Source organism: Heteronotia binoei, chromosome 6, assembly GCF_032191835.1.
Source record: "Heteronotia binoei isolate CCM8104 ecotype False Entrance Well chromosome 6, APGP_CSIRO_Hbin_v1, whole genome shotgun sequence".
Lineage (NCBI taxonomy): Eukaryota > Metazoa > Chordata > Lepidosauria > Squamata > Gekkonidae > Heteronotia > Heteronotia binoei.
In genome coordinates, this window is record NC_083228.1 from 108,663,284 (window position 1) to 108,691,271 (window position 27,988).

At 41.7% G+C, this 27,988-nt stretch overlaps 1 protein-coding gene across 1 annotated transcript; it reads right to left on the reverse strand.

Annotated features, from left to right (window-relative positions):
- Positions 1 to 693: 693 nt before the first annotated feature.
- On the reverse strand, positions 694 to 27,985 carry ANKUB1 (ankyrin repeat and ubiquitin domain containing 1). The gene is made up of 6 exons (XM_060240887.1): positions 27,851 to 27,985; positions 22,051 to 22,194; positions 15,239 to 15,455; positions 13,754 to 13,868; positions 11,137 to 12,054; positions 694 to 828 (listed from the first exon to the last, which is right to left on the reverse strand). Exons 1-6 carry the CDS (start codon positions 27,938 to 27,940, stop codon positions 744 to 746), a joined length of 1,569 nt encoding a protein of 522 aa, XP_060096870.1. The 5' UTR covers positions 27,941 to 27,985; the 3' UTR covers positions 694 to 743.
- Between the last annotated feature and the right edge of the window lie 3 nt (positions 27,986 to 27,988).

Genomic DNA, 27,988 nt, shown 5'->3' on the forward strand with positions numbered 1-27,988 from the left:
AATTTTCCAATTACTTTAGACAAGGTGATGAGCTGAGAAAAACCTATCCTGCTCTCCAGCCAAACAGACTCTGCTAACCTTCATTTTCTGGCCCTGCTTGGCTAAACCGCCCAGGTCCTGGGGGTTACACATACTGTTTTTATCTCCAGGCTCTGCTTAAGCCTAGGTTTTCAAGTGTTCTCTTGCCATGTTGTGCATTTCTCTACAAATGCAATAAAGATGACTCTCCCATATTCAGATTACATTGTTACTCAAAATTTATTTTCAGTAGCATTCTAAATTAATAGCAGCTTGTTTTAGAACCATAATCACAGATTTCTGAATAACAACCCCCCAATGCACAGTCTTGTGTTATATATTAATCATTGAAAATGTGTGACTTTATTAATAATAGAACGAATTTTGAGTCCAGTGGCATCTTTAAGACCAACAAAAGTTTATTTATTATTGTGCGCAAGCACACAAAGTGAAGAAGCATGCTTGCACAGACCAACATGGCTGCCCACCTGGATTTATTAGTAATGTTTATTAAGTGCTCTCTGGACATTGTTTCATGGAAGCAAAGGAATTCTGGGGGAGCCAACCTAAGCAGGTCGACTCAGAAGTAAGTCCACATTTATGCAATGGGGTTTGCTCCCAGGGAAGTGTCCTTGTGATAACAGCTTCTTTGAATGTGGACAAATTCCATTTTGATTTCTAGATGGATCGTCTCCTGGATATGCTCACTTAAAACTGGGTTCATTTCAGCACACAGGTTTGCAGATACTTTTCTTTGCTAGGGTCCTTGCAATGCTTAATTGCTGAAGCCAAGGTTTCTCTTTAAATGCACTGCAAGAAATAAAACAGATACAATGTTTGTTACTTTTCCTAGTTGTTCTTGGAGCAGAGATTAACAGTGGTATCCTAAGAAGAATTACAGAAGGGTGCAATTTTCACTGAAATCAAGGGGTTTGGAATGTGTTCAGGATGGCATTGTCAGTCCCTTGTGCCTATAAAATATAGTTTAAAAATCAATATGTAATAATAATGTGTCAGGATGATGACTTCTCAATAAATTACACAATTATTTTGGTGTAGTGATTAAGTGCGTGGACTCTTATCTGGGAGAACTGGGTTTGATTTCCACATGCAACTGCTGGAGTGACCCTGGGTCAGTCATAACTCTGTCCGAGGCTGTTCTGGAAAGAGCAATTTCTGTCAGAGCTCTCTCAGCTCCACCTACCTTACAGGGTGTCTGTTGTGGGGAGGGAAAGGGAAAGAAGATTGTAAGCCTCCCTGAGACTCCTTCGGGTAGCGAAGGGTGAGGTATAAATCCAATCTCTTTGTCTCTTTTTATTAATATTATTTATTTATTATTACATTTTTGTACCCCATATTACTAGATTCCCGGGTGGTAAATTGCAGTCCATTAAGAAAGTCAGTAAAAATGACAGCCAGCTTGAAAAGCTGCTAGCTATTCCAAGTACAATAACATGTATTTCTAAAGCAAAACAAGCATACATAGGACTGTGCAGAATAGCACAAAGAATGGTCAGGTCCCTGCCCCTGAGATCTTGCAATCTGAATTCATGGGGAGGGGGAGAATGAGAAGGGAGGCAAGAAGGCAAAGGTGATAACACAGGAATGTGAGCCAAAGTATTGGCATGCATTTGGGCTTCATTTTGACTGGGAAGAAAAGTGAAGAGATTAAAATCAGACTTGTCATGGCAGAGCTGGGCATTGTTTTTGAACTGGAGCTCAAAGGAAGAGAGGGGTGTTGTACCATATAGATGTGCTTAGGCAGTGTTCATGACATAAGGGCAGCAGATGGTCAGAGCTCTTAGAAGAGCAAGAAACCTGTAGGTAGATAGAATTTAAGGAGAGGGGGGATCTATATAATCAAGATGTTTTCTGTCAGGATAGATAGCAGTAGCAGTTCACACTTGGAAAATGGTACTGGGGGGGGGGGAGAAGGTTAACCCTCTTCTCTGAGCTCTGCAGTCCCTGTACAATTTCCCCCATATCAAAGGTCCCTAATGTATTTGAGTGGGAGATTTAGCAACGAGTATATTTTCTCATTTTTATATGAAACAAATAGGACATGGCCTAGCCAATGTTGGCAACATTCAAATCATACTAGATTTGGATTACTGTTTTTTGTTTGGCATAAAGTGCTTGCTAATGGTAACCATGTATGGGAGAAGTAGAATTAATGATGTAGAATGAATTAATTATGTGTACAAAGTCAATTGCTTTCATTCTCACAGTCGAGAGTAACTATCTGATGAAGGAATCTGGATTCTTGAAAGCTCAAACCCTGAAAATCTTGTTGGTCTCTAAGGGACTCAAATCATACCTTTCTACTGCAGACCAACATGGCAGTCCATTTGAAACTATCTCAGAGTTTCCAGCCTCCAGGTGGGGCCTGGGGATCTCCCGCTTTTACAACTGATCTCCAGCTGGCAGAGATCAGCTCTTCTGGAGAAGACTGGAATAGCAATAACTCACCAGAAATTATTTAACTCTCACACTCAAAATGTGTATATTCTAATAACTTTTATACAAACAACAATTAAAGTGCACAATACAGCCATTGCCTTTTCCTTGAACACAGTGACTAGTCCTGTGCCAGTGCCAGTTCCACACATGAACTTGTCTCTGCAAAGCTGTCGATTTACAATGGTGGAGCCACACATTGTGTATATTGCACTGTTTTCACCATTCACATCCTATAATCTGCCATGCTGTCATGATGCCATTAACAACCATCCTTTCTTTTTGTCATGAGTTCTCAAGACTGCCCACTTGTGGAATCCTGGGGTCTCCTTGATATGCCAATTCCCTTTCTGCTACCTGCCCAGTCAGGATTGTGAGCCATGATTTTAAATGGGAGATAAAACAATGCTGTGGGAAAATTTCATAAAGATTGGCTCCTTTATGAAACATCCATTCACTGAAACATTCACTTACTGTTTAAAGCACTCAAAACAACGTTTACTGACTACAGGCCCCAGAATGCTCTGCAAGACAGTTGCCTGATAAGAGGGTATCTTAGGCTAGGAAAGGTACTATAAGATGTAATGATGTAATTCCCTAACAAACATCAAAGTGCCAAAATGAGACATTAAAAAAGAGCAATAGAATGCAAGGCAGCAAAGTCATTATTGTGGCATTAGCAACTTTAGGAAGACCCAAAATGTACACCAGTTGCCTTGAATTTCTGTTGGGAGAAAGGCAAGATAAAGGTTTTAAAATATAAAAAACAAAGCTCTGAGATGGAACCACCCTGTTGGGAAGAAAAGCCAAATGGCAAGGAAGCAAAACTGAACTGGAAGGGAAACCATCCTGGATTGCCTGGCTGTGGCTGCATGTAGTGCCACATGTCAGGGTTGTTTCTCTCACAGAAATGGTGGAATAATAACAATGCAGTTGCCTCAAAATGGGCAGACAGAGAGAGAGACTTCAGTTCTGCAACCAAGAAAAACAAACACAAATGAAAAACTGAAACCGAGAAAGGGCTGGAATGGTCTATAATATGAGTGAGTGAATAATGCACTGCAATCATGCTGTCATTGACTTATGTGTGGAACTAAACCTAAATATAGACGATCGTTCCAGTAAATTAGTTAGTGGAATGCATTGTGAAATGACTTTTATAAGGCTGAAAGGTTGCTCATTCTTGGTGGTGGAAAGTGCCATCAAGTCACAACCAACTTATGGCGACCCTGTAGGGTTTTCAAGACGAGATGAACAGGGGTGGTTTGCCATTACTTGCCTCTGCAGAGCAACCCTGGACTTGGTGATCCCCCATCCAAGTACTAACCAAGACCAACCCTGCTTAGCTTCCTGGGCCAAGCTAATTCTTAGCTACATGGAAAGCAAAGTTGACCACAAATGCAAAAATATTTTACTTACCGATAAGCAGGGCCCAAACTAGATCACCAACTTCCCTCCCTTTTGATTGCTGCATTAACATTTATTTATGTGTTTTCTTCATGTATAGCCTGCCCTGCCCTTCTCACCTATGGGAACCCAAAGCAGCTCCTTTTTTTAACCTCCCAACACGCCTGGGAGGTGAGTTAGGTTGAGAATATGTGACTGGCCTGAGCTAATTTAGTTCTGTAAATGTTTGCTCGTACACTTTACAACACCTTTTGTCAGTTTATGACCAAAAGGAAAGCCACTGCAGTGAGGCAAATTTTAAACTACTCTAAATTCCCAGACAGAAATAGCAGTCCTCAAAGCACATACACTAAAATTTGTATTTCTTTTGCTTACGTTCTTCTAGTGTAAAATCAGTGGGAAAAATTGTTGACAACTTCTTTTTGTTGAACTCTTTATGAGTTCCTCCCAGTACACTGGCTGCTGCCTCATGTGGCTAGAAAAGTTTTTTAGTTCTGCTGCCAAAGCCAAGAATGATAGAGCTTCAAAGCTCCAGCTGTTGTGAGGGTAATTAACAACACTTGCAGTTTTGACAGCATATCAAACGATATGGCAGTTGTCCTGTGATTCCTCCAAATGATTTTATTTTATAAACTTTTGAGAACGATTGTTGGAAAGGGGCTGAATGTCTAACACTGTAATCCAGGCACACAGGACTGAAAGGAAATCCTAATGAAATCAGTGGGATTTGCTGCCCACTAAACATACAGAGAATTCTGGCATAGAATAAATGGAGCTTTTTAGTTGTTTGTTTTACTTTCCCCACATTTTATTGCCAATCTTTTCTGCCCTTCTGGAAATCAAGGAAACACGGGTGTCAGGAGGAGCAGTTAGTACAAGCTGTGTCCACTCCTTAGGAAGTCATAAACATTAGAATACAGATTCCTTTTTTTTTTTACAAAGGTACACCTATAAAGGAGATCTACTCTTCAGCTTGTTGTAGAGCTCAAAAACAAAAGTATAGCATTTGAAGACACTAAATTAAAAAGAGTGGCATTTAAAGAGGCTTGAACCCCACCTAAAACTCTTTCTGAAATTGAAGCACTAGAAATTTGAAAAGCACAGAAACAGGAAATTCAAACTGCAAAATATTATAATTGGAAAAAAAACTGCAGGTATCTGTTAAAAACACTCAAATGAAACATAAGGGGTTGGACCCTAAGCAGCAGGAGTGGAATCTCTTCTGCAGCAGAAGAGGGAGTCTGCATAAATATCCCTCCCCCTTTTCCGCAGATGGGGTAAGCTGTTCTGCTGTAGAAGCTGCTGCTGCATCCAAGGATCCAAGCTAGATCTCTGGGTGGTGCTCAGTCCCGATCTCAGAGATGAATCACTGTGCAGAAAACAAAAGGTAATACAATTTACACTAGAGCTTCATCACTTGGGTGATTAATTTGTTAATCCATTAAAAAGTAATTTTAAAAATTCTCCTGCCTCATTAATTGGGGTACTTTTAATCAATAACAAGTTTTAATGGACTTAAAACCCCCAAAGATTACTGGGCAACAAGATTTATATATAAAATATAGTGCCTCTGCATAGCATACAGATGCATATAAAAACAGTAAAGCAATTAGAAGAGGCTCTGCTAAGACAATGGGCGCAATCACAGAAGAGACTATGGGTCTGGCTGCCGCAGCAATGGACTCCATAACTGGCTTGATGCCTGGCTACTGCTGTGGTAGATGCGGGAGAGTCTCTGGGCCCGGCCACACCGGCATAGCACTCGGAGAGCTGCATGGTGGAATACTCGGGGAGCCACTCCAGGCCCAGCTGCATGGTGGAGGACTCCTGGAGAGCCTCTGGGCACAGCCACAGTGGTGGAAGACACTAGGAGCTGCTCTAGGCTCGAAGCCACTCTCAGATACTGTTACTTTTGCCGCAGGTGCGTCGTGGGGTCTAGAGTCACAATTGGGGGGTGGGGAGAGAAATGGACTTCTCCCCTTCCCAAGAGTCTCATGGGCCTTCCACTTGAATTAGCTAAAAAACAATGTTATTTCCCTTTTAGTACTTCCTTTCTTGGTCATACATTTATGCAGACTTCCAGTGCACTTCTCTGCAGTTACTCTGATCTAAATCTCTGGGCATATCTTAGAGTAACTCTACAGGGGAATTGCAATGTCAAGGACCAATCACTCAGTAGGCTGCAATGTACAATGCTTACCCACTGAACCAATTTGGGTTTACCTCTCAGTAGACATGCACCTCATTGGGCGGAGACACCCCTGCAGAGTTGCCAGTTCTGGGGTGGGAAATACCTCGAGATTTTTGAGGTGGAACCTGGGGAGGGTGGGGTTTGTGGTTGGGAGGGACTTCATTGGTATATAATGCCTTAGTGCCCACCCTCAAAAGCAGCCATTTTCTCCAGTGCAATAGATCTCTTTCATCTGGAGATCGGTTGTAATTCCAAGCAGGGCCAGTGCATGGGGTTCTGCCACTCAAGGCAGAACCCCAAAGTGCACCCAATCCCCCCCTCCCAAAATACTTATTGTGCATGCACGGCATTATGATGTCACACAGTGACATGATCATGTGCTATTATTTCTGGGCACTGAGGGCCCAGAAGAGTTCTTCTGACCCCTCAACGCTCAGAAACAACAGGGTTGAAAGTGCTGTGTTGTTTCTGGGCACTGAGGGATCGGAGGAACTCTTCTGGCCCCTCAGTGCCCAGAAATAATGCAGCACTTTCAGTCCTGGGTGCTCTCAAGTGCCCCACTGCATTGTTTCTGAGTGCTGAGGGGCCAGGAGAGTGCTTCCGACCCCTCAGTGCCCAGAAACAATGGCACTTTCAGTCCTGGGAGCTCTCTGAGTTCGGAGAGCACCCAGGACTGAAAGTGCCACGTTGTTTCTGGGCTCTGAGGGGCCTCCGATCCCTCAGCGCCCAGAAACAATGTGCCCCCCCCAAGAGCCAGCGCCCGAGGCAACTGCCAAATGTTGCCTAATAGATGCGCCAGCTTTGATTCCAAAAGATCTCCAGACCTCACCTGGAGACTGGCAACCCTATGTGATGTGATTAATTAACTAAGACTATTTTACAAGAGTAGCTCTAATTGTTATAGTTATATCTTTGTTTGTGTGGTTATTCCTCCCATCTGTCACACAAATAAAGGGGGCCAAGACAGCTTAGAATCAGAGTTGGAAGGGACTTCTAGGGTCATCTAGTCCAACCCCCTGCCCAATGCAGGAAACTCACAAACACTTCCCCCTAAATTCACAGGATCCTCATTGCTGTCAGGTGGCCATCTAGCCTCTGATTAAAAACTTTCAAGGAAGGAGACCTCCTGAGGAAGCCTGATTCCTCAGATCACTGAGGAATCGCTGTAACGGTCAGTAAGTTCTTCCTAATGTTGAGCCGGAAACTCTTTTGATTTAATTTCAACCCATTGGTTCTGGTCCTACCTTCCGGGGCCACAGAAAACAATTCCACACCATCCTCTATATGACAGCCCTTCAAGTACCTGAAGAAGGTGATCATGTCACCTCTTAGTCGCCTCCTCTCCAGGCTAAACATGCCCTGCTGCTTCAACCTTTCCTCATAGGGCTTGGTCTCCAGACCCCTCACCATCTTCGTCGCACTCCTCTCGCCCGTTCCATCTTGTCTATATCCTTCTTAAAATGTGGTGCCGAAAACTGAACACAGTACTCCAGGTGAGGTCTTACCAGAGCAGAGTAAAGCAATACCATCACATCACGTGATCTGGACACTATACTTCTGTTGATACAGCCCAAAATGGCATTTGCCTTTTTAGCCACCGCATCACACTGTTGACTCATGTTCAGAGTATGATCCACTAAGACCCCTAGATCCTTTTCGCATATACTACTGCTAAAACAAGTCTCCCCTATCCTATAACCATGCACTGGATTTTTTCTACCTGAATGAAGAACTTTACATTTATCCCTGTTAACATTCATTTTATTGATTTTAGTCAAGGTCACCCTGTATCCTGTTTCTGCCTTCTTCTGTGTTTGCAACCCCTCCCAATTTAGTATCATCTGCAAATTTAATAAGCATTCCCTCTATTCCTTCATCCAAATCACTGATTAAAATGTTGAACAAAATTATTACCTAGCTAGGGTTGCCACCCTCCAGGTGGAGTCTGGAGTTCTTCCAGAATTATAGCTGATCTTCAGGCTACAGAAATCAGTTCTCCAGGAGGAAATGGCAGCTTTGGCATGTGGGCTGTATGGGCATCATCCCACCTTTGCTGAGCCTTCCCCAAATCCCACCCTTCCCAGACGATGCTCCTTAATCTCTAGGATCGGCCCACATCAGAGATGGCAACCTGGTTCATTTACTTATTTTCTTTAGATTTACTCCTGATTAACAGTTCTGTCAGTCTGCATTGCCATTTCCTAATTTGTTGCCTATGGTCCTCAAGTAAAAGAGAGAACAGTCTTTATTCAGCAACTTCCTTCAGCTGCTGACCAAACACCATGTGTTGGATTTAAGCTTTTATTGAAGCCACGTGGCACAGAGTGGTTAAGCAGCAGTACTGCAGTACTGTGGTCTGAACTCTCTGCTCACGACCTGAGTTCGATTCCGGCGGAAACTGGATTCAGGTAGCCGGCCCAGGGTTGACTCAGCCTTCCATCCTTCCGAGGTCGGTAAAATGAGTACCCAGCTTGCTGGAGGGAAAGTGTAAAAGTGCGGGCTCTGCGGAGCCTAGACCAATTCCGCAGGGCCTGCAAGACCATACTTTTTAGGCAGGCCTTCGCAGACTGCTGACAAAGGATGGCCGAACCGATGACCCATCAAAGTGACTCTATTTATCTTTGCCATTATGCAAATAGACAGAATAGCTCCAGGAACATCATTGTTGCTGTTAAATTATGTAAACTGGAATGGTTTTTAAGACACTGTTGATTTAAAGTATTGTATAACTTTTAATGTCATTTTAAAATTACTGTATATTACTGTATAACTTTTTATCTGAATATGTTGTTAGCCGCCCTGAGCCTGCCTAGGCGAGGAGGGCGGGATATAAATAAAATTTATTATTATTATTTGTAAGAGACTGGGGAAGGCAATGGCAAACCACCCTGTAAAAAGTCTGCCATGAAAACGTGAAAGCAGCGTCACCCCAGAGTTGGAAACGACTAGTGCTTGCACAGGGGAACTTTCCTTTCCTTTCCTTTCCTTGAAGTCTTAAACCATCAAAGCCACATGGTGGCAGCATCCACTCATCAGTAACACTTTTTGTCTTCCCACTGCTTATTTATAGAACTCTCTCCAACTGTGAATTATAATTGGTAAACCTCTAATTACAGAAGAAGATCCAATTATTGTGTCCCTACTTCTCTCACATAGATATATGCTAAAAAAAAAAATTAAAATTGAAGAAAATAGAAGGGCAGTTTGTATCCCCCCTTCCCCTGCACAATGAAATGATAGCATCACCAAGACGGAAGGACAGGCATAAATTATACAGCCTATGCATGAGACATGCACATCTTTTGTACAGGTTTGTTGGAAACCTAAAAATCCTGTTTTCATTTTAAAAATACACAAAGGCATCTGGCTTTTTTCTTGGGGGAGGGTTAAAGCAAATTAAGTCCCATGCTAAAAGGAGGGCATTTTTTATCAAGGTAATGGGGTTGTGCCCTGACCTGGATAGACCAGGCTAGCCTGATCTCATCATATCTCTGAGCGAAGCAGGGTCGGCCCTGGCTAGTATTTGGATGAGAGACCCTCCCAGGAATACCAGGGTTGTGATGCAGACAGGCAATGGAAAACCACCTCTGAACATCTCTTGCCTTGAAGACCTCACTGGTTTGCCATAAGTCAGCTGTGATGACAGCAACAACAACAAAAAGCGATATCAGGGCTTTTTTTGAGCAGGAATGCAGTTCTAGCTGGCTTGGTATCAGGGGGTGTGGCCTAATGTGCAAATAAGTTCCTGCTGGGCTTTTTCTACAAAAAGCCCTGCAAAACAATAGTGATGTCAGGGGGTGTGGTCTAATATGCAAATGAGTTCCTTCTGGGCTTTTCCTGCAAAAAAAGCTCTGGGAGATATTATAACAAAATGGTTCAGAAAGGTGCTTTTATGAAAATAACAGAATTGTAAATTATTCCTCTGTGAATCATATGTATCATCCATTTGCTGTATTGATTATGCTACTTTCAGTACTTGTTTTTATGCTTCTGTAATACAATGTTCTTCACTGTCCAACATATCACATTTTATACTCTATGCCTTGTTCAGATTGCTGTAATCCTAGCCCTATTAAATTGCATTTCAGAGGTCTCATCCTGTTGATTGCACTGATTTACACTGTATAACCACCATGAGTCTTGGTCAGAAGGGTGAGCTACAAATAGTGTAAATAAATTAAGTAAAAAATAATAAAAGCTGCTAATGGTGGTTGTAGGAGGTTAAGTCATGAAAGGTCTTGAATCTTACTTAGTGCTTGTCATTGTTCTGATTGCTAATGAAGTACCTTCTGAGTGGGTTTCTTAGCAGCTCTGGCACCCAGCCCCTCTGCTGTTTTTAACACCCTGAGACATTTAAAAAGTAGATTAGGTGTTTAGTGGGTGGGACTACCTAAGGAGAAACTCGCTGAAAGTTTCTAGATCTGATCTGTAATGTTTTTCATTTTAAAAAACAATTTAATGTGTAAACACTAAGATATATGTGGTCAACTGAATATTGTGGTACATTCTATGGGAAAATATAGCACTGGGGAATTTTCCACCCCACATCACTGCTTTTGAGGACAACATTTAAAAAACCCACAATAATTTGTACTAGTTCAATGATAATCAGTGGCTTGGGAGCCACATGTGGCTCTTCCTCTTCTGAGCATTGTTTATGGTGCCCACTCTGCTGTGGGAAATTCCAGGAGATTTCAGGTTGGGATCTGGGTTGGGGTTTGAGGAGGGGAGGAACCTCAGCAGGGTATAATGCCATAGATATAACACCCCACAAAAGCAGTCATTTTCTCTGGGAGAACTGATCTCCGTCATCTTAAGATCAATTGTAATGTTAGGAATTCTCCAGGCCCCACCAGGACACTGGCAATCTCAGCACTGTTCTCCAATGTGGCACCTGCCACGTTTCAGAAAAGTGGGCAATGCCCTTGCCCAGTGGGGCTTGTGGTTGACAGGGGGTTTTCAGTAGAAAAGGTAAACTGTGAACCTCCCAGAGATATTGGCCTGCTTTCTGATTTGGATTGTACTTAAACAAATCGCCACCCTTGGTAAAGATAAAGAAATACCTGGCAAGAGCTAAGTAGTAGATTGCATTCTCTCTGGGAGTTCTTCCACTGTGTTCTGAGAATGATTTCAAAGAAGGGTTTAGCAGAAACTTTGCATCAGGGATGGAATAATAGTGAGGAGGCTTGAGGATCGAAATAGGGGGCAGGGGAACTCTTGCTAAGCACATATTTTGGTCCATATTTTCTTCGTTGCCAGGAGTCACAGTCTTCTTTCTGCTTCTCTTTTTCTGCTGAGGTCTGTTTGTGCTCTTGTTTGCATCCCCCAATGGAGGAAATTTAAGACGCAGCCCTTCTTGGTCCCCCTCTGAAGCTTTCAAGTAACATGCCCCCTGTCTGCATTGGAAGGGATTATTTAAATTTAGCTGTTTGCTGCCAGTATCCTTGACTGTGGCTTGATAAAAACCTTTTGAGGTCATCTTTGGCTTTGTAAAACCATCCACAAGGACAATGTCTCCGACTCGTGTCCTGAAGACGGCAGTCTGGTTGCGTCGCTTTATCCTACGGATGTTATTTTGAGCCTTCAGAAGCCACAGTTTTAACTTAATGTAGATTTTCGCGGGAAGGGAAAAATTGGGGTAAGAAACCACTGACCACAGCTTGGTGACTAAGTACAATACACAATCCTTATGTTTATATTGGATACATAATTGCAGTGGCGTTTGCCCAGCAGAGTTTTGGCACTCAAGACAGAGGATGCTATAATTAACAAAGGCTTTCAGCATCACGAGTTGGCCAGCTTCGGCGGCCGCATGGACTGGACACTTAGCTACATCTGGATAGTGGTTGCCTTGACACCACGCACGGTAGGGGTGGACACCGACTGCGTCAGTGGGTCTGGCTCCCTGTTTCAGGAGCCAGGCTGAAAGCTGAAGGTGTCCAAAAAAAGCTGCCATATAAAGGGCTACCCTCTTTTGATAACTGAAAGAGAGAAGGACATGATGAATAAGTCAGCTTAAAAAATAATAATTCTTAGCCAACTATGCCTTAAAAGCACACATGCAGTGTTGTCTCCACTTTTTCCAATGGCCCCAGAGGCATTTGGATAATAATAACTTTACATCAATGAAAGCTCTCTTTGCAAAGGTAACATAGATAAATGGGAGATGGAGTTTGGTTTGGATAGCTGATGGGATCCAAGGACTTGTTTAGGTCATTCTGCATAGATCTGATGCCAGGTTTATCAGGTAAACTCACTCTCCCGGCAGGGATCTATTCAGTTACGAAAAATACAAAGAGCAGTAGTGCTCAGACCTGCAAGTTTTCCCATCCTGCATTAAATAAAAATGGTGGATAACATTGTAGTGACTTGCAGGCACCAAAGTTGCACATGGGAAGTAGGGAAATGGGAAGCAGGAAAAAAAGTCTTTGCTGATGAGGAGTAGGAGTTGGTTTTTATGCCCTGCTTTTCTCTACCCTCAGGAGTCTCAAAGCAGTTTGCAATCACTTCCCCTTCTACTCCACACAACAGGCACTTTATGAGGTAGGTGAGGCTGAGAGAGCTCTTTGAGAACTGCTCTTGAGAGAACTGTAGCTGGCCTAAGCTCACCCAGTAGGCTTCATGTGGAGAAATGGGGAATCAAACCCAGTTCTCAAGATTAGAGTCTGCCATTCTTAACCACTACATTCATGCTGGCTCCATGCATCACTAGTTATCAATGGTAAAAGGAGACACGGTAGAGTCTGCATACATTTTTCTGGCCAAACATTGGTAGGCAAAACGATGGCAATGCTATACAATTAATTCACAATTGTAAATGGGGCATCTCACAGAACAGTGGGACATGTGCTTCAACCAAGTGTACTAGAGGGATATTTCATAATATCCCGTGGACACAAAAACGTAATTCTGAAGTCTTGTCAAGGAGGAGAAATCCCATTTCGCCCCTTCCCACTACCCCTACCCCATATCTGGCTCTTACTTGACTCCCGCCCTGTGTCTTCCTGTCCTTCCCCTGCCTCTCACCATTCTGGCTCACTTAGCTGGATTGTGCAATCCCTGCTTGATTGCCCACTCCACCACATTCTCTGCCCCCCACACCACCCCATGGAGTTCAAGGCAGAGCTGTTCCTGGCTCCACTGGCTGTTGCTTGAGCTCTGAGTTATTTTGGGGGGTGAAATCCATACATGATATTAACTTGGGTGGGGACAACCCCCAAATTAGGGCTTTTAGTCATTTTAGTAAGATTTTTCTGAAAATATGGGTGTTTTCCCCCAATATTGCAGAATTATATTTTATAGCCATGGCTATATTATAGCCTGGCATGCAGATTTACCTAACTGTATTGAGGTCAGCCCTTAGCTATTAGATGTACAGATATTTGGGTGTTTAAAGACAGCAATCAGTAGATCCCTTAGGGTTGTAAAACCTACCAATCAAGCTGCTCTTAAACACATGAGACTTGTTTTAGTTTTGCGGGGAGGGAGGTTGGTTTGGTTTTTTGTAATCCACCATTGGGGACATTTCCGCTTGCCTGAGTGGTACCTTACATGAGGGTGTCAAAATTGTTGTCTAATGTAGGCCAAGCATGCAAAGACTTTTATATGAGGCATTATGGAGCAGAAGTGCTCAGTCTAAAAAGGGGAAATATATTTTCAAGGAGTAGTGAGTCACCATACTTGATTACTGGTTTTTCCATTGATAGATAACGCTGGACCTTGTGTTGGTTTCCTAAGAGACATCCAGTGAGGAATTCTTTCCATCCATCCCAAACATCCAGTTGAAGTAAAGTACCTGCCAACAGAAAGTTACAGACATTCATCTCAGTTTCTAACTCTATTTGTGATAACATTTGCACTGGCATAAACCTCTTAGTCCAGTAATGTGGCAAAAATAATACAGTGCCAGCCAGCCAAGATGAAGATCATTTTTTATGTTAGAATGTTTCCCTCAGTAAAAATTTTTGACTGGAGTTCAAGAACTACCATTGAAGCTGGTGGCAGAGTAGGACCTCTCCTTCCTGCATTAGCTTACTAGGCACCCCCTCCTCCATTCTACTGTCTTGACTTGGATGGTCCAGCCTAACCTGTTTTTGTTTGCTTTGAAGGTCAGCCCTGGATAGCGTTTGGATGGGAGACCTCCAAGAAATACCATGGACATCATGCGGAGCAGGGCTTTTTAATAGAAAAGGCCCAGCAGGAATCATTTGCATATTAGGCCACACCCCCTGGTACCAAGTCAGCCGGAACTGCATTCCTGCTTTTAAAAAAGCCCTGATGCAGAGGTAGACAATGGCAAACCATCTGTTTGTGTCTTGCCTTGAAAATCCTGCAGCATGGGTTCCCAGCCTTTTTGAGCCTGTGGGCACCTTCAGAATCTGACATAGGGTGGTGATCACAATCACAACCACAACATGGCTGACCCAGGAGGTGGAGCCAGCCATAAAATGAGAGTTAAAAACTCTCACAGAGTTAAAATCTTTATGCTACAGTGGCAGCTGCTGCAAAAACAACAGTTGTAAAAAAAAAAATCTGCACAATCAATCAAGTCTCCAGCAGCCATTCAAAACCCTTCCTGAGCAAAAACCCCACCTGGCCCTACCCACTCCCTAAAGACACTTGGCAGGCACCAGAAAAGGTGTTAGCAGACACCCCTGCCTTACAGGATCACCATAAATTGGCTGTGACTTGATGGCATTTTCCTCCACCACCAGTTCTATTCTTAGTGGTCAAGGGACCTTAAAAAACAATATGGGTGGCAAAGTGGGAGCTTGGGAGGAGAGAAATCATTTTTTTGTCAATGGAAAGGCCATTACATTGGTGAAACACAGGGTTGCTAGTTCTGGGTTGGAAAACACCTGGAGATTTGGGACAGTGGAGCCTGGGAAGGGCAGAGTTTGGGGTGGGAAGGGATCTCTGCAGGGTACAGTGTCATAGAATTCACCCTACAAAGCTGACATTTTCTCCAGAGGAATTTTTCTCTATAGTCTGGAGCTCAACTGTAATCCCAGGAGATCTCCAGGCTACACCTGGACATTGGCAATCCTAGTGAAACAGCTCCTTTGGATCCAGACTCATAACAATTTCTTCATTTCAGATAGTTCTAGGAACAACTAGACGATCCAAGCTATCTTAGAAACAGGTAAAATACATAAACAGTCATACCTATATCTAACTGATAATCACTCAAAGTATTGCAGTCATACATCTCCTTGCCCTCTGGAGTCCTGAGACAATAAATACTGTTTGGGAAGCCACACTTCAGAGTCACCAGGGTTTTCAGCTGGGAAACCTTTGCCGAAAGAAGATAAATCTTTCCCATAATGGGCACTTTTTCATGGGTGACAGTATTGTAGACATAGAAAATTGGCTTCTCTTCTTCCTGAAAGGAAACCCCAACAATTAAGCTCTTCTTTCTTGATTTTAAAAAATTCTGTCCTGCTGAACAAAACAAAAGAACTCAGAACAAATTTAAAAATACCTTTATAAAGGAATATAAACAAGATATTTGAAACACTTTAAACATTATCCATATTATAAAATGGAAATCTTAAAATTCTAACACTGAAAACCAGGAGTAAGATTTTTTTTAAAAAAAAAAAAGGCAAAGGGGAGAAAATCCACACATTCACCCAATTAAAACAGTCTTCATGAGCAGCCCCAGGTACACTGCATTGTAGTAATCCAACCTGAATGTGATCAGAGCATGGATAACTGTGCCAGTGAACTATGCAGAATACTGGTGCTACACGTTTGGGCATCTATCGTCTTCCTATGAAATGTGGTCCAGCAATCCAGATTGCAACCTAGGAGTAGAGAGTGCCAATCTCATTCTTAAATGGAAGTTACTAAAGTCTGATACATTGGGAGGGGTGTGGAGTTCCAAATCAGTGGGGAAATTTTTCTGTTTGTTTACTCTCTCCAAATGGAGAAGAAAGCATATTTAAAAGGCAAATGGAACGGAGCTGGTAAAAAGGTGTCAGGAATGTGATGCTAACTGGGGGTTATTTGGGGCATTCCCTTCAAGCAGAGTATCAGACTACCCAGCAAAGTTGGTTAGAGTAGTTACAAAATAAAACAATGGTACTGCACGACTTAAAAGAAGAAGTAAATATTGGAAGAGCCTCTAAAGTACACTGTAGCATTACAGCTGCAAACTCCACGCTGGGAAATTCCTGGGCATCTGGCAGTTAGAGTCTAGGAAGGGAAGGGTTTGGGGAGGGGAGGGTCCTCAGTGGGGAATGCCATGGAGTTCCCCCACTAAAGCATTCTCCTTTTGTCCAGGAGAATGGATCACTGTAGTCTGGAGGTTGGAAAGCCTACATAGCACCCCTCAGCAGAGAAAAAGAAGCAGGGTAAAGGGCTAGGAAGGGCCCTGACTCAGTTGCCCACTCTGTCTCCACTTTTGTGCAACCACCACAAGAAAGAGGGAGGGGAGGAGGCAGCAGGGAGTGGAGAGTAGAAGCAAATGGATGCTGATGCCACCTGCTCCCATGCTGCTTATCAGTGCTACCATGATAAAAAGTTAAGATTGCCAACCTCCAGGTGGTACCTGGAGAGTTCCTAGAATTACAACTGATATTCAGGTGACAGAGATCAGTTCACCTGGAGAAAATGGTCACTTTAGAAGGTAGACTTTATGGTATTATACCCTCTTGCAACCCCTTCCCTCCTCTTGCGCCCCCCCCCAAAAAAATCCAGGTATTTCCCAACTAGGAGCTGGCAGATTTAATTTGTGTGCTCTGCATCTGGGAGCAGCTATTCAACTCTGGAAGCCCTCAGTAACCTCCAGTTCTCACCTATAAAATGGAACAAAAGATCGCTACCTCACAGACAGTTGTGCACAAATAAGATCTTGCAGCATACTTTATACTTTTAAAGAGTGCTACAGAAACAATAACAAATAACACTGCTTGGTTGTTGTTATTTTTTAAATTATTGTAATCCCCATATGTTTCCCAGAGAGCACTTCGGTTTGGATCACAAAATCTACTTACAATCCCCGGCCCTAAGGAGGCCAGGCTCATGACAACTAGAGCCAGAGCCTTCTCTGTAGTGGCTCCACGCTGGTGGAATGAGCTGCCGGAAGAGGTCAGGGCCCTGTGAGAGCTCATACAGTTCCGCAAAGCCTGTAAGACGGCACTCTTCCACCAGGCATTTGTAAACTAGACTGCTGGCCGCTACAGTCCTAGGTAACATATGAACCATCCCTTGAAATCCGCTGTACAGCAGCTGCGGAGAAGACAATTTAAGATCGGCATACAGAGAATCAGAAACTAAGATTATAGCGCCAAAATATTTTTATGTATTTTATGTTTTTATATTATTCTGTGGTTTATGGTTTTAATGTATTATTGTGTTTATTCATGCACATACCTGTCTATGTGAGCCGCCCTGAGCCCACCTTGGAGAGGAGAGCGGGATACAAATGGAATAAAATAAATAAAATAAAATAAATTATTATTTTTTAACAGGCATATGCTGCATTTTCAAAAAAAAAAAGGCAGTTTACAAATATAACAATACATCCAGCTCTGTTCTCTGCCAGCTTTCTCAGGAAAATGGTCCCACTGGAGTTTTAAAAATGCCAAGGATGACAGCTCTCTGGCTTCCATTCCTTGTTTTCATGTTCTGTGGCCTTAGTGATGCTGTGCCAGCAACAACCATAATCCTAGCTAGCTAATTCTAGAATGTAGAAAATAAAGTACACAAGGATGAATAATGTTCTGTATTGCTTCTGTCTGGATAAGGTACAGCCAAGCTGTGTCTCAGCATTTTACATATCAGCTTCAAGGAGGAGCCAGGCCTATTAGTACAGAAAAGGGTCTGCCTTGCTATTTGTGTTCTGATTAGTGGCTTTACATTTGGTTCTAGTCAGTTGGACTGAAATAGCTCTCACAATGTGGCACAATAATCCCCCCCCCCTTTGAGAAATAAGTTGTGGCAGTTAGATAAATTACATGCTAGACATTTCTTGGCCCTTTCCAGTGAAGATCCATTTTTGTAGAATGTAAATGTCAAGATAAACTAAACCCATGGTTTCTTCTTGGTAAAGGAGACAAATGGTTTTTATCTGGGTTTGTATCTTGGTTTTTTTACAAGGAGTTGAGATAAGGTTGTCAACCTCCAGGGAGGGGCTACAAATCTCCAATTATTACAATTGATCTCCAGGTGACAGATCAGCTCACCTGGAGAAAATGGCCATTTTGGAAGATAGATTCTATGGCACTGAAGTCCCTACCCTCCACAAACCCCACCGTCCTCAAGTTCTACTCCCCAAATCTCCAGGTGTTTCCAAACATAAGAGCCCTGCTGGATCAGACCAATCAGACCTAGTCCAGCATCCTGTCTCACACAGTGGCCGAGCAGTTCCTCTGGGTGGCCAACAACAAGGCAGAGTGGCTGAGACCTTTCCCTGATGTTGCCCCGTGGCTCTAGGATTTTGAGGTTCTATCCCTCTGTCATCATGACTAGTAGCCACTGATGGACCTATCATCCATGAATCTATCTAATGCCCCTTTTAAGCTGTTTATTCCTGTTGCCATCACTACATCTTCTGGCAATGAATTCCACATTTTAATCACTCTCTTTGTAAAGGAGGAGCTGGAAACCCTAAGTTTAGGAGAGTGTTAAAGGATACTCTAGTTTTCCCAAGGAAATAGGCAAGGCTCCAAGAGAGTATGATTCTGCTAAGGCTAAGCTTCAGAATCATAGCCGAACAAAGATCTGAAATTAGGCCCCAGGCCTAAATCCATCTGCTGCCCCACATATAGAATTTTAAAGCTGAATTCCCATCCTCCCCTTCATATTTGATAGTATATTGCCAGAAAATTAAGTGTATAGGATGTTATGCTATAAATTATTTGTCATCTGACAAATAGTAGAAGGAAGAGTTAAATGCATTTTGCTGCTGGAATCCTTCTGTGCAATCTGCAAATAAGAAGCAGAGCACTAGTTTGCTACAATGTATTTAAAGGGAAGAGGGAGAAATAAGGGAATTATCTGAATGAGTAATTATTGCTACTCGGCCATGGAGTGTAACACTCACTCTAGAGTTATGCTAAAGAATAATGTACAGTCCACTATACTTTTAAGACCAACGAAGTTTTATTTAAGGTATGAGCTTCCATGAGCATGCACACTTCTTCAGACAAAATGAAATGGAAGAAAACCATTCAAACTTTTAGACAGAGATTGAACAGCTAATTGGCATAAAACATGATGAAGATATTTTGAGACAAAACAGGAATAACAAGGCATAGAGTCAATAGCTGTATGGATTTAATTAAGGGGAGCAACAGTTCAAGCAATAAATGTCAAAATGTGTAAGAGAATCCATTCTAATTGTGGGAAGTTAACTGAGACCCTTTATGACACTCCATTCGTCTCTTCTTAAGTTTCAAGGTAACAAAACAGCATTTTTTTATTTTGTTGGGGTAGGGTGCAGTGTTATGTAGGGAAATATATTTCAAGTTTAATTGCATTGCAATACAATCACTATATGGTTTAAATACTATACCAATATATTGTTCTTTAGAGATGTTATGTCAGAAAAAAATCTATTCCTATATATTGCATTGCATTACAAAACAGTATTCCAATACCCACCTGATTTTTTTGTTATGCTTTTTATGGGACCTGCTCTATAATTGTTCTGTTTCAAGTCTATGGTTTGAAGGAAGTAAAAAAATCCAAGGCAACTGAAACATGTCAGGAGTCGTTTCCTCAAAAATGCACTCAATAAAGCAGCAATCTGATGCCCGCTTACTTGGGAACATCCCAATAAGCCAATAATTAAATTGGACTTCCTAGAAAACATGCCTGGGATCAGGCTCAATATGTGCCTTCAACTATTGTGTTCCTGAGTCAAACTATAATTCTATTCCAGTCAGTATTGTTTGCTAGGATTACCGTCATTCACCTGCTGTCCCCATCACCACTTGGCATGATGGTAATGAAACAAATTAGGAGTAAAGAGTAATTACAATAATGGCATTGATGGGGAAAGAGTCACTATGCCAACAGTAAAACCATGGAGTTTGGGGCATTCCTAAAACATCAGTCCAGTGTGGTGACATCACTCCTCAGTCTGCAGTGAAAGTGATGTTGGGCCATTAACTTTGCCCACTTGCTCTCCCACAACTGGCTGGCAACCCTGTCTCTTATTGGAAGTGAAGGAATTTGCATTGTCTCTTAGCTATGGACTTCAGAGGGGAACTGTAGAGAGTCAGAGAGATAAGACAGGCCAGACTCTGATCATCCTTCCTTCTACTGCTCTGATACTATCCCTTTGACATGTAGATTGCTACTCTCAGGGAATCTTTCTTCCTTCCGGACTGACACCTTCTCTCTCCACACTATGCTGTACTTCTCCATCTTGGCACCATGAGGGCAGGACATGCTTCCTGTATCTCTATCCATGCTAGCTAGTTAGACTAGATTAGAATCCTGTCTCTACTCTATTCTGCCTAGAATGGAGTTTATTACAATAAAAGACTCATATTAGCTTTTGCAAAATAAAGAGGCTCCATCTGTAACGTTCTTTCTTGTCAGTACACACAAACCAGATAGACTGCTGTATTATGTGCCTTGAGCACTCTGCTACCCCAATAATCTTTAATTTCACTGGCAAGGGCTCTCCAGGGTTCTAGGTAAAGTTATTTCACATCACCTGCTTCCTGGTCCTTTTTCTTGGTGATGCTAGGGATTGAGCCTGGGACCTTCTATATGCAAATCAGATGCTCAATCACTGAGGGCTTTCCCACACAGTGTTTTTCACTGGTTCTGGCCCCATATTGCTTTAGTTTATCCCCTGATTTCCACATGAATTTTTGTTCCTTCAGTTTTTGCTTTGGTGTCCCCCTCCTTTTTTCATGGTTTTTTGAGATCACTTTTACCCCAATCTTTTCCTGGAAGCTGATTTTTAATTGCCTTTTCCCTCATATGTAATGTTTCTGACAGGTTTTTGTCCCACCCACTCCTATCTACCTCCAGCCCACTTTTTGATCACTTGGACTGTCATCATCATCAAACCACTCCCTCTACTTCCCCCTGCACTAAAGATGAGTAGTTTCATTTCTGATTTTTAAAGGCACTACAGTTATTGTTGTTGTTATTTAGATTTATGACTCGCCCAATAGCTCTGGGCAATGTAAACAAAATTAAGAACACATTTTAAAAGACAGATGGCAAATACAGGTACTTATTAATTAATTATTATAATTACAGACTGCTAGCTACTTTGCTGTGAGGGAAGACACTAGACTTTTTAAAGGAAAGCTGGGAATGCAAGAACCTGCTTGAGCTATCATTACAACACAGTATCATTGTATCTATGTTTCAGTGCCTTTTTAAAAATGCAGCCATGATATTGATATACAACAGCACCCTCCCATGAAATCCTGATTATTTAAAGCAGGTGTGGAAGAGAATGAACTGACTCCACAACTGTGAAAATGCAGAAGATGAGCAGACATGCCCATGACCTCTCCTAATTGCTGCAGCAGGCAGCAAAGGAGATTAAGCAAGAGAACTGGCTGAGAATTACAGCTGGAGGTGCAGCATCTTTCCTAGCGCTTCAGTCACAGATAAAATTTAAAATCAGAGTCTTGCCTTTCAATAAGCTTACTAATTGGATCTATCCTCACTGTCACAGAAATCTTTCCTTCTGCAGCTTCTGTTTCTGTTGAGAAGTACTATGCTATCCTTTAAAATACACTTTTAAAAAATTAGAACTATAGAACTTTCTGGCAAAGAAAAGTTAAGAATAAGAATTCATTAATACTGTCTTAACACCTTTCAGCAGTCATTATCTGAAGGTTACCAGTCTCAGGCTAAGGTCAGATCCTTTTGATTACTGCTGAGTGTTGCTACCACAAAGGCTATAATTTAGAGACAGAAAACAGCATGCACAGAAAATTTCTCTGCTAATTAGGTAGCATGGTGGTGGTGCGTTTTAATAAAGAACTGCACAGTACCTTAATAACACATTTAATTGTGGAAGAAACTGATATTCCTACATCAGCAAGAATCCAGCTGTCCTTGAGTACTGCTCCTGCATATATAAGCTCCAAATATCTCCTGCCTTGTTTATCTTCAGAGACAGGTACATGAAAATAATCCTTAAGAAAACAAAATGCAATAGATGATTCTTCTGAAATAATAAGTGAACATTCAGAATAAATAACCAGTTAGAATTCCATTCCATAACTGTTACCTTTATAAACAAAAGACAGCATAGAGTTGGGTTTGGTTAGTCTGAATTGTTAGAGCTTGTCTACAATGGTTAAGACCCACCTGTTTCCATAAGTATTTCATGCAAAAGACTATAGTTGGCTGTACCTATTAGGTTTTAGTTTAACTTCTTTTAGTATTAAGCAAAATGGTCCTAATTCTCACTACTCCAAATTAATTCAGGAAGTATATTTACAAGGAAGAGTAGGGAGCAATTCATACTACTGGTTTTTATGTGATAAGTTACCATATGGACAATTTTATGACTAATCCAGTGTGTGATCACATTTTGACTCTATGTCCTCTTGAAACTATTCTTGATGCTATCCTTGTTACATTAAGTGCCATTAAATCACTTTTGACTTATTGCAATCCTATGAACAAATGACCTCCAAATGACCAATGAAATGTATTGCCATCAGGTATTTTAAACTGGTCTCTTAAATATTAACTCTGTTAGAATTTTAATATACTGATGTTTTTATGAAATTGTTTTATTGTGTGCTTGTGGGAGTAGTGAGGGATAAAGGGATAAATAAATAAAATGCCCTTTTGTTAACAGTGTTATTCAGGTCTTCCAAACTGAAGGCCATGGTCTCCTTGACTGAGTTAATATGTTGGGTCTTTCTCTTTTTCTGCTGCCTTCAACTTTTTCTATTATTGTCTTTTCCTCTGACTCTTACCTTCTTGTAATGTGACTAAAATACAGTAGCCTGCATTTAGCAATTTTAAGCTTAGTTCGGGCTTGATTTGATCTACAGCCCATTTATTTGTCTTTTTGGTGGTCCATGGTATCCGTACAACTCTCCTCCAACATCACATTTCAAATCATGTTTTCTTAAGTGACTCAACATAATCACCAAATGATGTTCTATTGTGTTTAAAGATCAAGCTGTCAAAACAGATATAGCATCAAATTAATCAGAAGTATATGCATCTATGGAGCATCAGTGATCAGGATATCCCCAAGGATATTCCAGGTCTCCCTCTGAGTTTTTAGCTTTCATTTAAGAAAAGAAAAAGCTCAGCCTCTAGTAATCGGAAAGTATTTTCACTCTGAGGTTTTCCCACAGTTTTCAGGGTGGACCTGCAGTGCTTCTTCCCTGAACCTCTTATGTCCTTTTTTTCCCATTTCTTGTTCTTTTATGGTGGATTCGTCATTTTGCTATGCTTCCTCAAATTAGATCACAGGCTATTTGAGCAAGCATGGAGAAATGGCAAAGACACAGTGGAAGAACAACAAAGGGGAAATGAGGATTTAAGAAACTGCAGAGAAAAACTGCTGCAGGTCGGCACCTAAACCACAGAATTCCCTGTATGTGTGAAAAAATCTGCATTCAGCAGTATAAGGGGAAACATGGATTTCATAGGCTTTAGTGTTAAGCCAAATGCCCTCAAAATGAGGTTGGGGAATTAGTTTGATGGACACCCGGCTTTAATAGGAATCTTTTTACCAAATGTATACCAGGCTCAATCATCCAGAGAGTGAATGCTCAATAAAGGGACTCTAATTTAGTAAAATCAATTGTAATTTATTTAGAATAATAGTTCTTTCACACAAGATAAAAATACAAAACAATCACACATTCACACAGGTCTAAGAAATATAGATAGATCGATAGGGGTACATATAAGGGTAGACATACAGGGCGATATTACCTCTCGCAGACTCCAAGGAAGACTTCGAAGGCGACAGTTGAGGGAATGGGGGAAGGGCCCAAAACTGATCAGGAATCGGGGATGTATCTACACAGCAGTAAATGGGTTGCTGAATAGAAGCACACATGTGGGTAGCTAGTCCACATGTTATAAAGCCTCACTTGTACCCTTAGGGGATGGGAGGCAACAGGGAGGAGAGATGGGAGGTTCTGCTGATGACCATGAAGGCTGGACATCGGCTGAACCAATGGTGAGTCTTTGGTGACACCTGATTGGGTGTTTGCCTTATCCAATGGACATCACCTTCATCCTGGGCATCCTGGAAACTTCCAGGTTGCGACAGGGCCTGAGGCGGCTCCGATGATATCAGTATGGAAATGGCTGGGTGCTTGGGATGAGATGGGATTATCTGGGAGGGTGACAATAGGGAATCAAATATTGGCCTAGGTATCCCCGGTGTAGACAAAAGGCTTGGATGTGACAGGAGAGATCCTTCCTCTTTTCCCATCATTTACTGGGCAAGAGTTATTGTTCAGGATATTGCTGAGCAATTGGGATCAACAGTTGGGCTGTTAATCCATTCATAACACAGATGGGTTGCTTGCGGGCTAGGACTGACTCAGGGTGTGTACGTGAGATTCCCACTAAGAAGGAATGAAGTCTAGCCTGGCAGGAAGATGGCTACATATGGTGTTAACGAAACACAGTGGTTTCCATGCTTAGCGCTTCAACACTGGTTGCCTGGACAGCTCCGTGGCGGCGCAGCTTCTTCCTCACCATGGCGGGCCCGCTCAGTGACGGGGGAAACGTTCGTATATGTTGGCAAGCACTTCGTGCCTGTTTAGAATGCCAGCACAATAATGCTGCTTGTACACATGAGTCTTATTTAGTTCCTGGATGGCTTTACTCGCACTCTCTGGCCAGACGGGTGCAAGCTCACTTCTCCAGGCGCCCTGGCAACCGTGCTTGTGACTATAATATAGGAAAAGAGGGGTCATTTCCTCACATTAGCCAGGGGAAATTGACTCTGGACCACTGTCTGGTTCTCTCTTACCTTGTCAATTATCTGGGGTTTTTTAAATCTGTTTATTAATAAGTATATAGGGCATAGATGATCTAAATTGTATGTGGCATTCCTGGACCTCAAAGGAGCTTTCGATTCTATCCCCAGAAGTTGCCTTTGGGAGAAGCTGTGACACATCCCAGATAAGAGGCTTGTTTTTTTTTAATTAGTAGACTCCATATGTCCACTTCGTGCCAAATTAGATACTCTGTCTCAGGGAGACTAACCCCAAAATTCCCAACCAGCAAAGAAGTTAAACAGGGCCATGCTCTTGCACCCCTTCTTTTAAATTTTTTTCTATGTGATCTTGCCTCCTTTTTGACCCAAGTGGACGGCCACAATTCTAAATTGGGTACCACCAATGTCCCAATTTTGCTTTATCTGGACGATGTGGTCCTATTGTCCTGCCAAGAGTACTGTAAAATCAACCAATTAGAATTTAATTATGAAAAATCAAAAGTATTAGTCTTCTCCAAATCTAAGAAGCAATGTACTTGGAGGGTGAGCAATCATGAGCTCGAACAAGCAAAACACTTAAGTACTTCCGTTTGCATTTCCAGGCTACCATATCATAGACCCAACAATGCAAAGTAACAATAATGCTAAAGCAAATGTTAACGCACTTATGCTCTTTTATTTCTCTATAAGAGGGAACCAATATGTTCCAGCTGCACTAAAAGTTTAAAATTCAAAAATTGGCCCTCAATTACATTACGGAGCCCCTATTTGGATCATTTCAATTAATAAAGCAGTCAAACAGGTACACTCAGGCTTTTTACGGAAGATCTTAGACATCCTATCCTGTATTCCTTATGTGGCCTTATGCCTGGAATGTGGGCAAAATCTTATGACCACAAGCGTGTTCTATGATCTTTACATTTTTGGCTTCAATTGCACTATAGATTTGAGCCTTCTAGTTACTGTGCCCAATTCTTGACCAAATCTAACTTTTCCCCATGGCTGGTCAATATTGAAAACAAACTAAGAACACTGAATATCTCCTTTAAATCTCCTCTCCCTTTCGGAATCAAAGGCAATGCGAACAATAAGGGATGGATTATTTTAGATAGAGCTATCTGAACTGTACAATGCAGCTAACAAGACATGCTCCCCTCTTAGTCATGGGATTCTACCTTCCGTGGGCTTTCCTACTAGCTATTTTTACCAACTTCAGACTCCTGCATTACACAGAATATATTTTCTCTTTTATCTCTCTTTTAATGCCAATAAAGGTAACTGAACTGGACTTGGATTTCATTAAATTGCTCTATTAAAAAGAAAACCTACTTTGGATTTTCAGGATTCTGGTCACTGAGGGGAAAGTGACAGGTCCTTAGGAATTTTCTTTTTAATTTTACTAACATGCCGCCAGATTAAAGATATTTGTTTAAGGATATTTAAAAGTCCCGCTTGAGGCAATTTACAATTAAAAGAATAAATTATCAGTATAAAAACAACAAGCCATTAAAACAACACCAGGGACATAAACAGTGTACATAAAACAAACCTCAGAAGCAGACCATTAAAAAGTTGGAAAGATAAAATTAATTAAAAGCCTGGATAAAAATAGATGTCTTGACATGGTGCCTAAAATACAGTAAAGAAGGTGCCCAGAGGCCCTCAAAGGGGAGAGTGTTCAAAGGTAGGATGCTTCATCACTAATCTCCACAGCAGCCAAAATAGCTCAACCTGGCCTGAATTCATCAGAGTCTGGGAACTAAGCAGGACTGGCCAAGGTTTAGAAGTTGGATGGGAGACCACCAGGCAAGACTTGGTGTTGCTACCCAGATGAAGGCAGTGGCAAACCACCTCAGCTTGTCCCTTGCCCCAAACAACCGATGATTTGGACTACCATCAGTTGGTTGGGACTTAACAGTACATTCTTTTTCTTCTAGTCGCCACCTGTTTCACCTCTGAAGACACAGAGAGCCAGGTTTGGGTGGCAGATCTTAACTGGTGGACCAGGCAATATAGAAGGAGACAGTCCTTCACATATCCTGGCCCCAAGCCATTTAACAACATAAATAACCTCAAACATATTGAACCATCTTACAAGAGCCAGTTTGGTGTAATGGTTAAGAGCAGCAGATTCTAATCTGGACATCCAGGTTTGATTCCCCACGCCTCCACATAAAAGCCAGCTGGGCCACCTTGGCTCAGTCACAGTTCTCTCAGAACTCTCTCAGCTCTACCTGCCTCACAGGGTGTCTGTTGTGGGGAGAGGAAGGAAAGGTGATTGTAAGCCACCGTGAGACTCCTTCTGTTAGTAAAAGGTGCGGTATAAAACCAACTCTTCTTCTTCAGCACTTGCTATTTATACTTAAACTTAAGATGCCACAACGTTTCTGGTTATGAGTCTGGTGGTAATGTTTAAAAGAAATCTTTGTATTGATTCCTCTTCTGCATGCTAGAACCAAGGGGTTCAGCTAAACCTCAAACAGAATAAAAATCCCAGTTATTTTACAACATGCAGTAAAAATGAACTAGCCCTACTCACATTAAAATATATACAAATTTTAAACTGTTCAGGCATTAAAAAAATTAGATGGCAAAAAAGACACTACATCACTAGAATTAAAACAATCCTGTTGACAACTCTTGTGTGATATAAACTGGTAACATACGTTTTAACAAAATGTTTGCAATGAAATCCAGTGACAAATGAGTTCCTTATTTTACAACAATGTGAAGCTTTTCTATAACATTTCACCATTGGAGAGCAGATATGATCCCATTCAGATTTTCACATGCAGTGAAATGCTAAGACAACCATGTCAACATTATAGAGAACAAGGCAATTTGGCTCCTGGTCAAATTCTTACCTTTATCATCAGTTTTACATCTTTCACAGTATCCTCAGATGAAATGTCAAAAGATTCATAAAGTCCCTCAAAAGTGACAAAAATCTTCATTTTCCAAAATGCCCTTAGAAACTCTTTGGAGCTTTTTCTACTCAAACC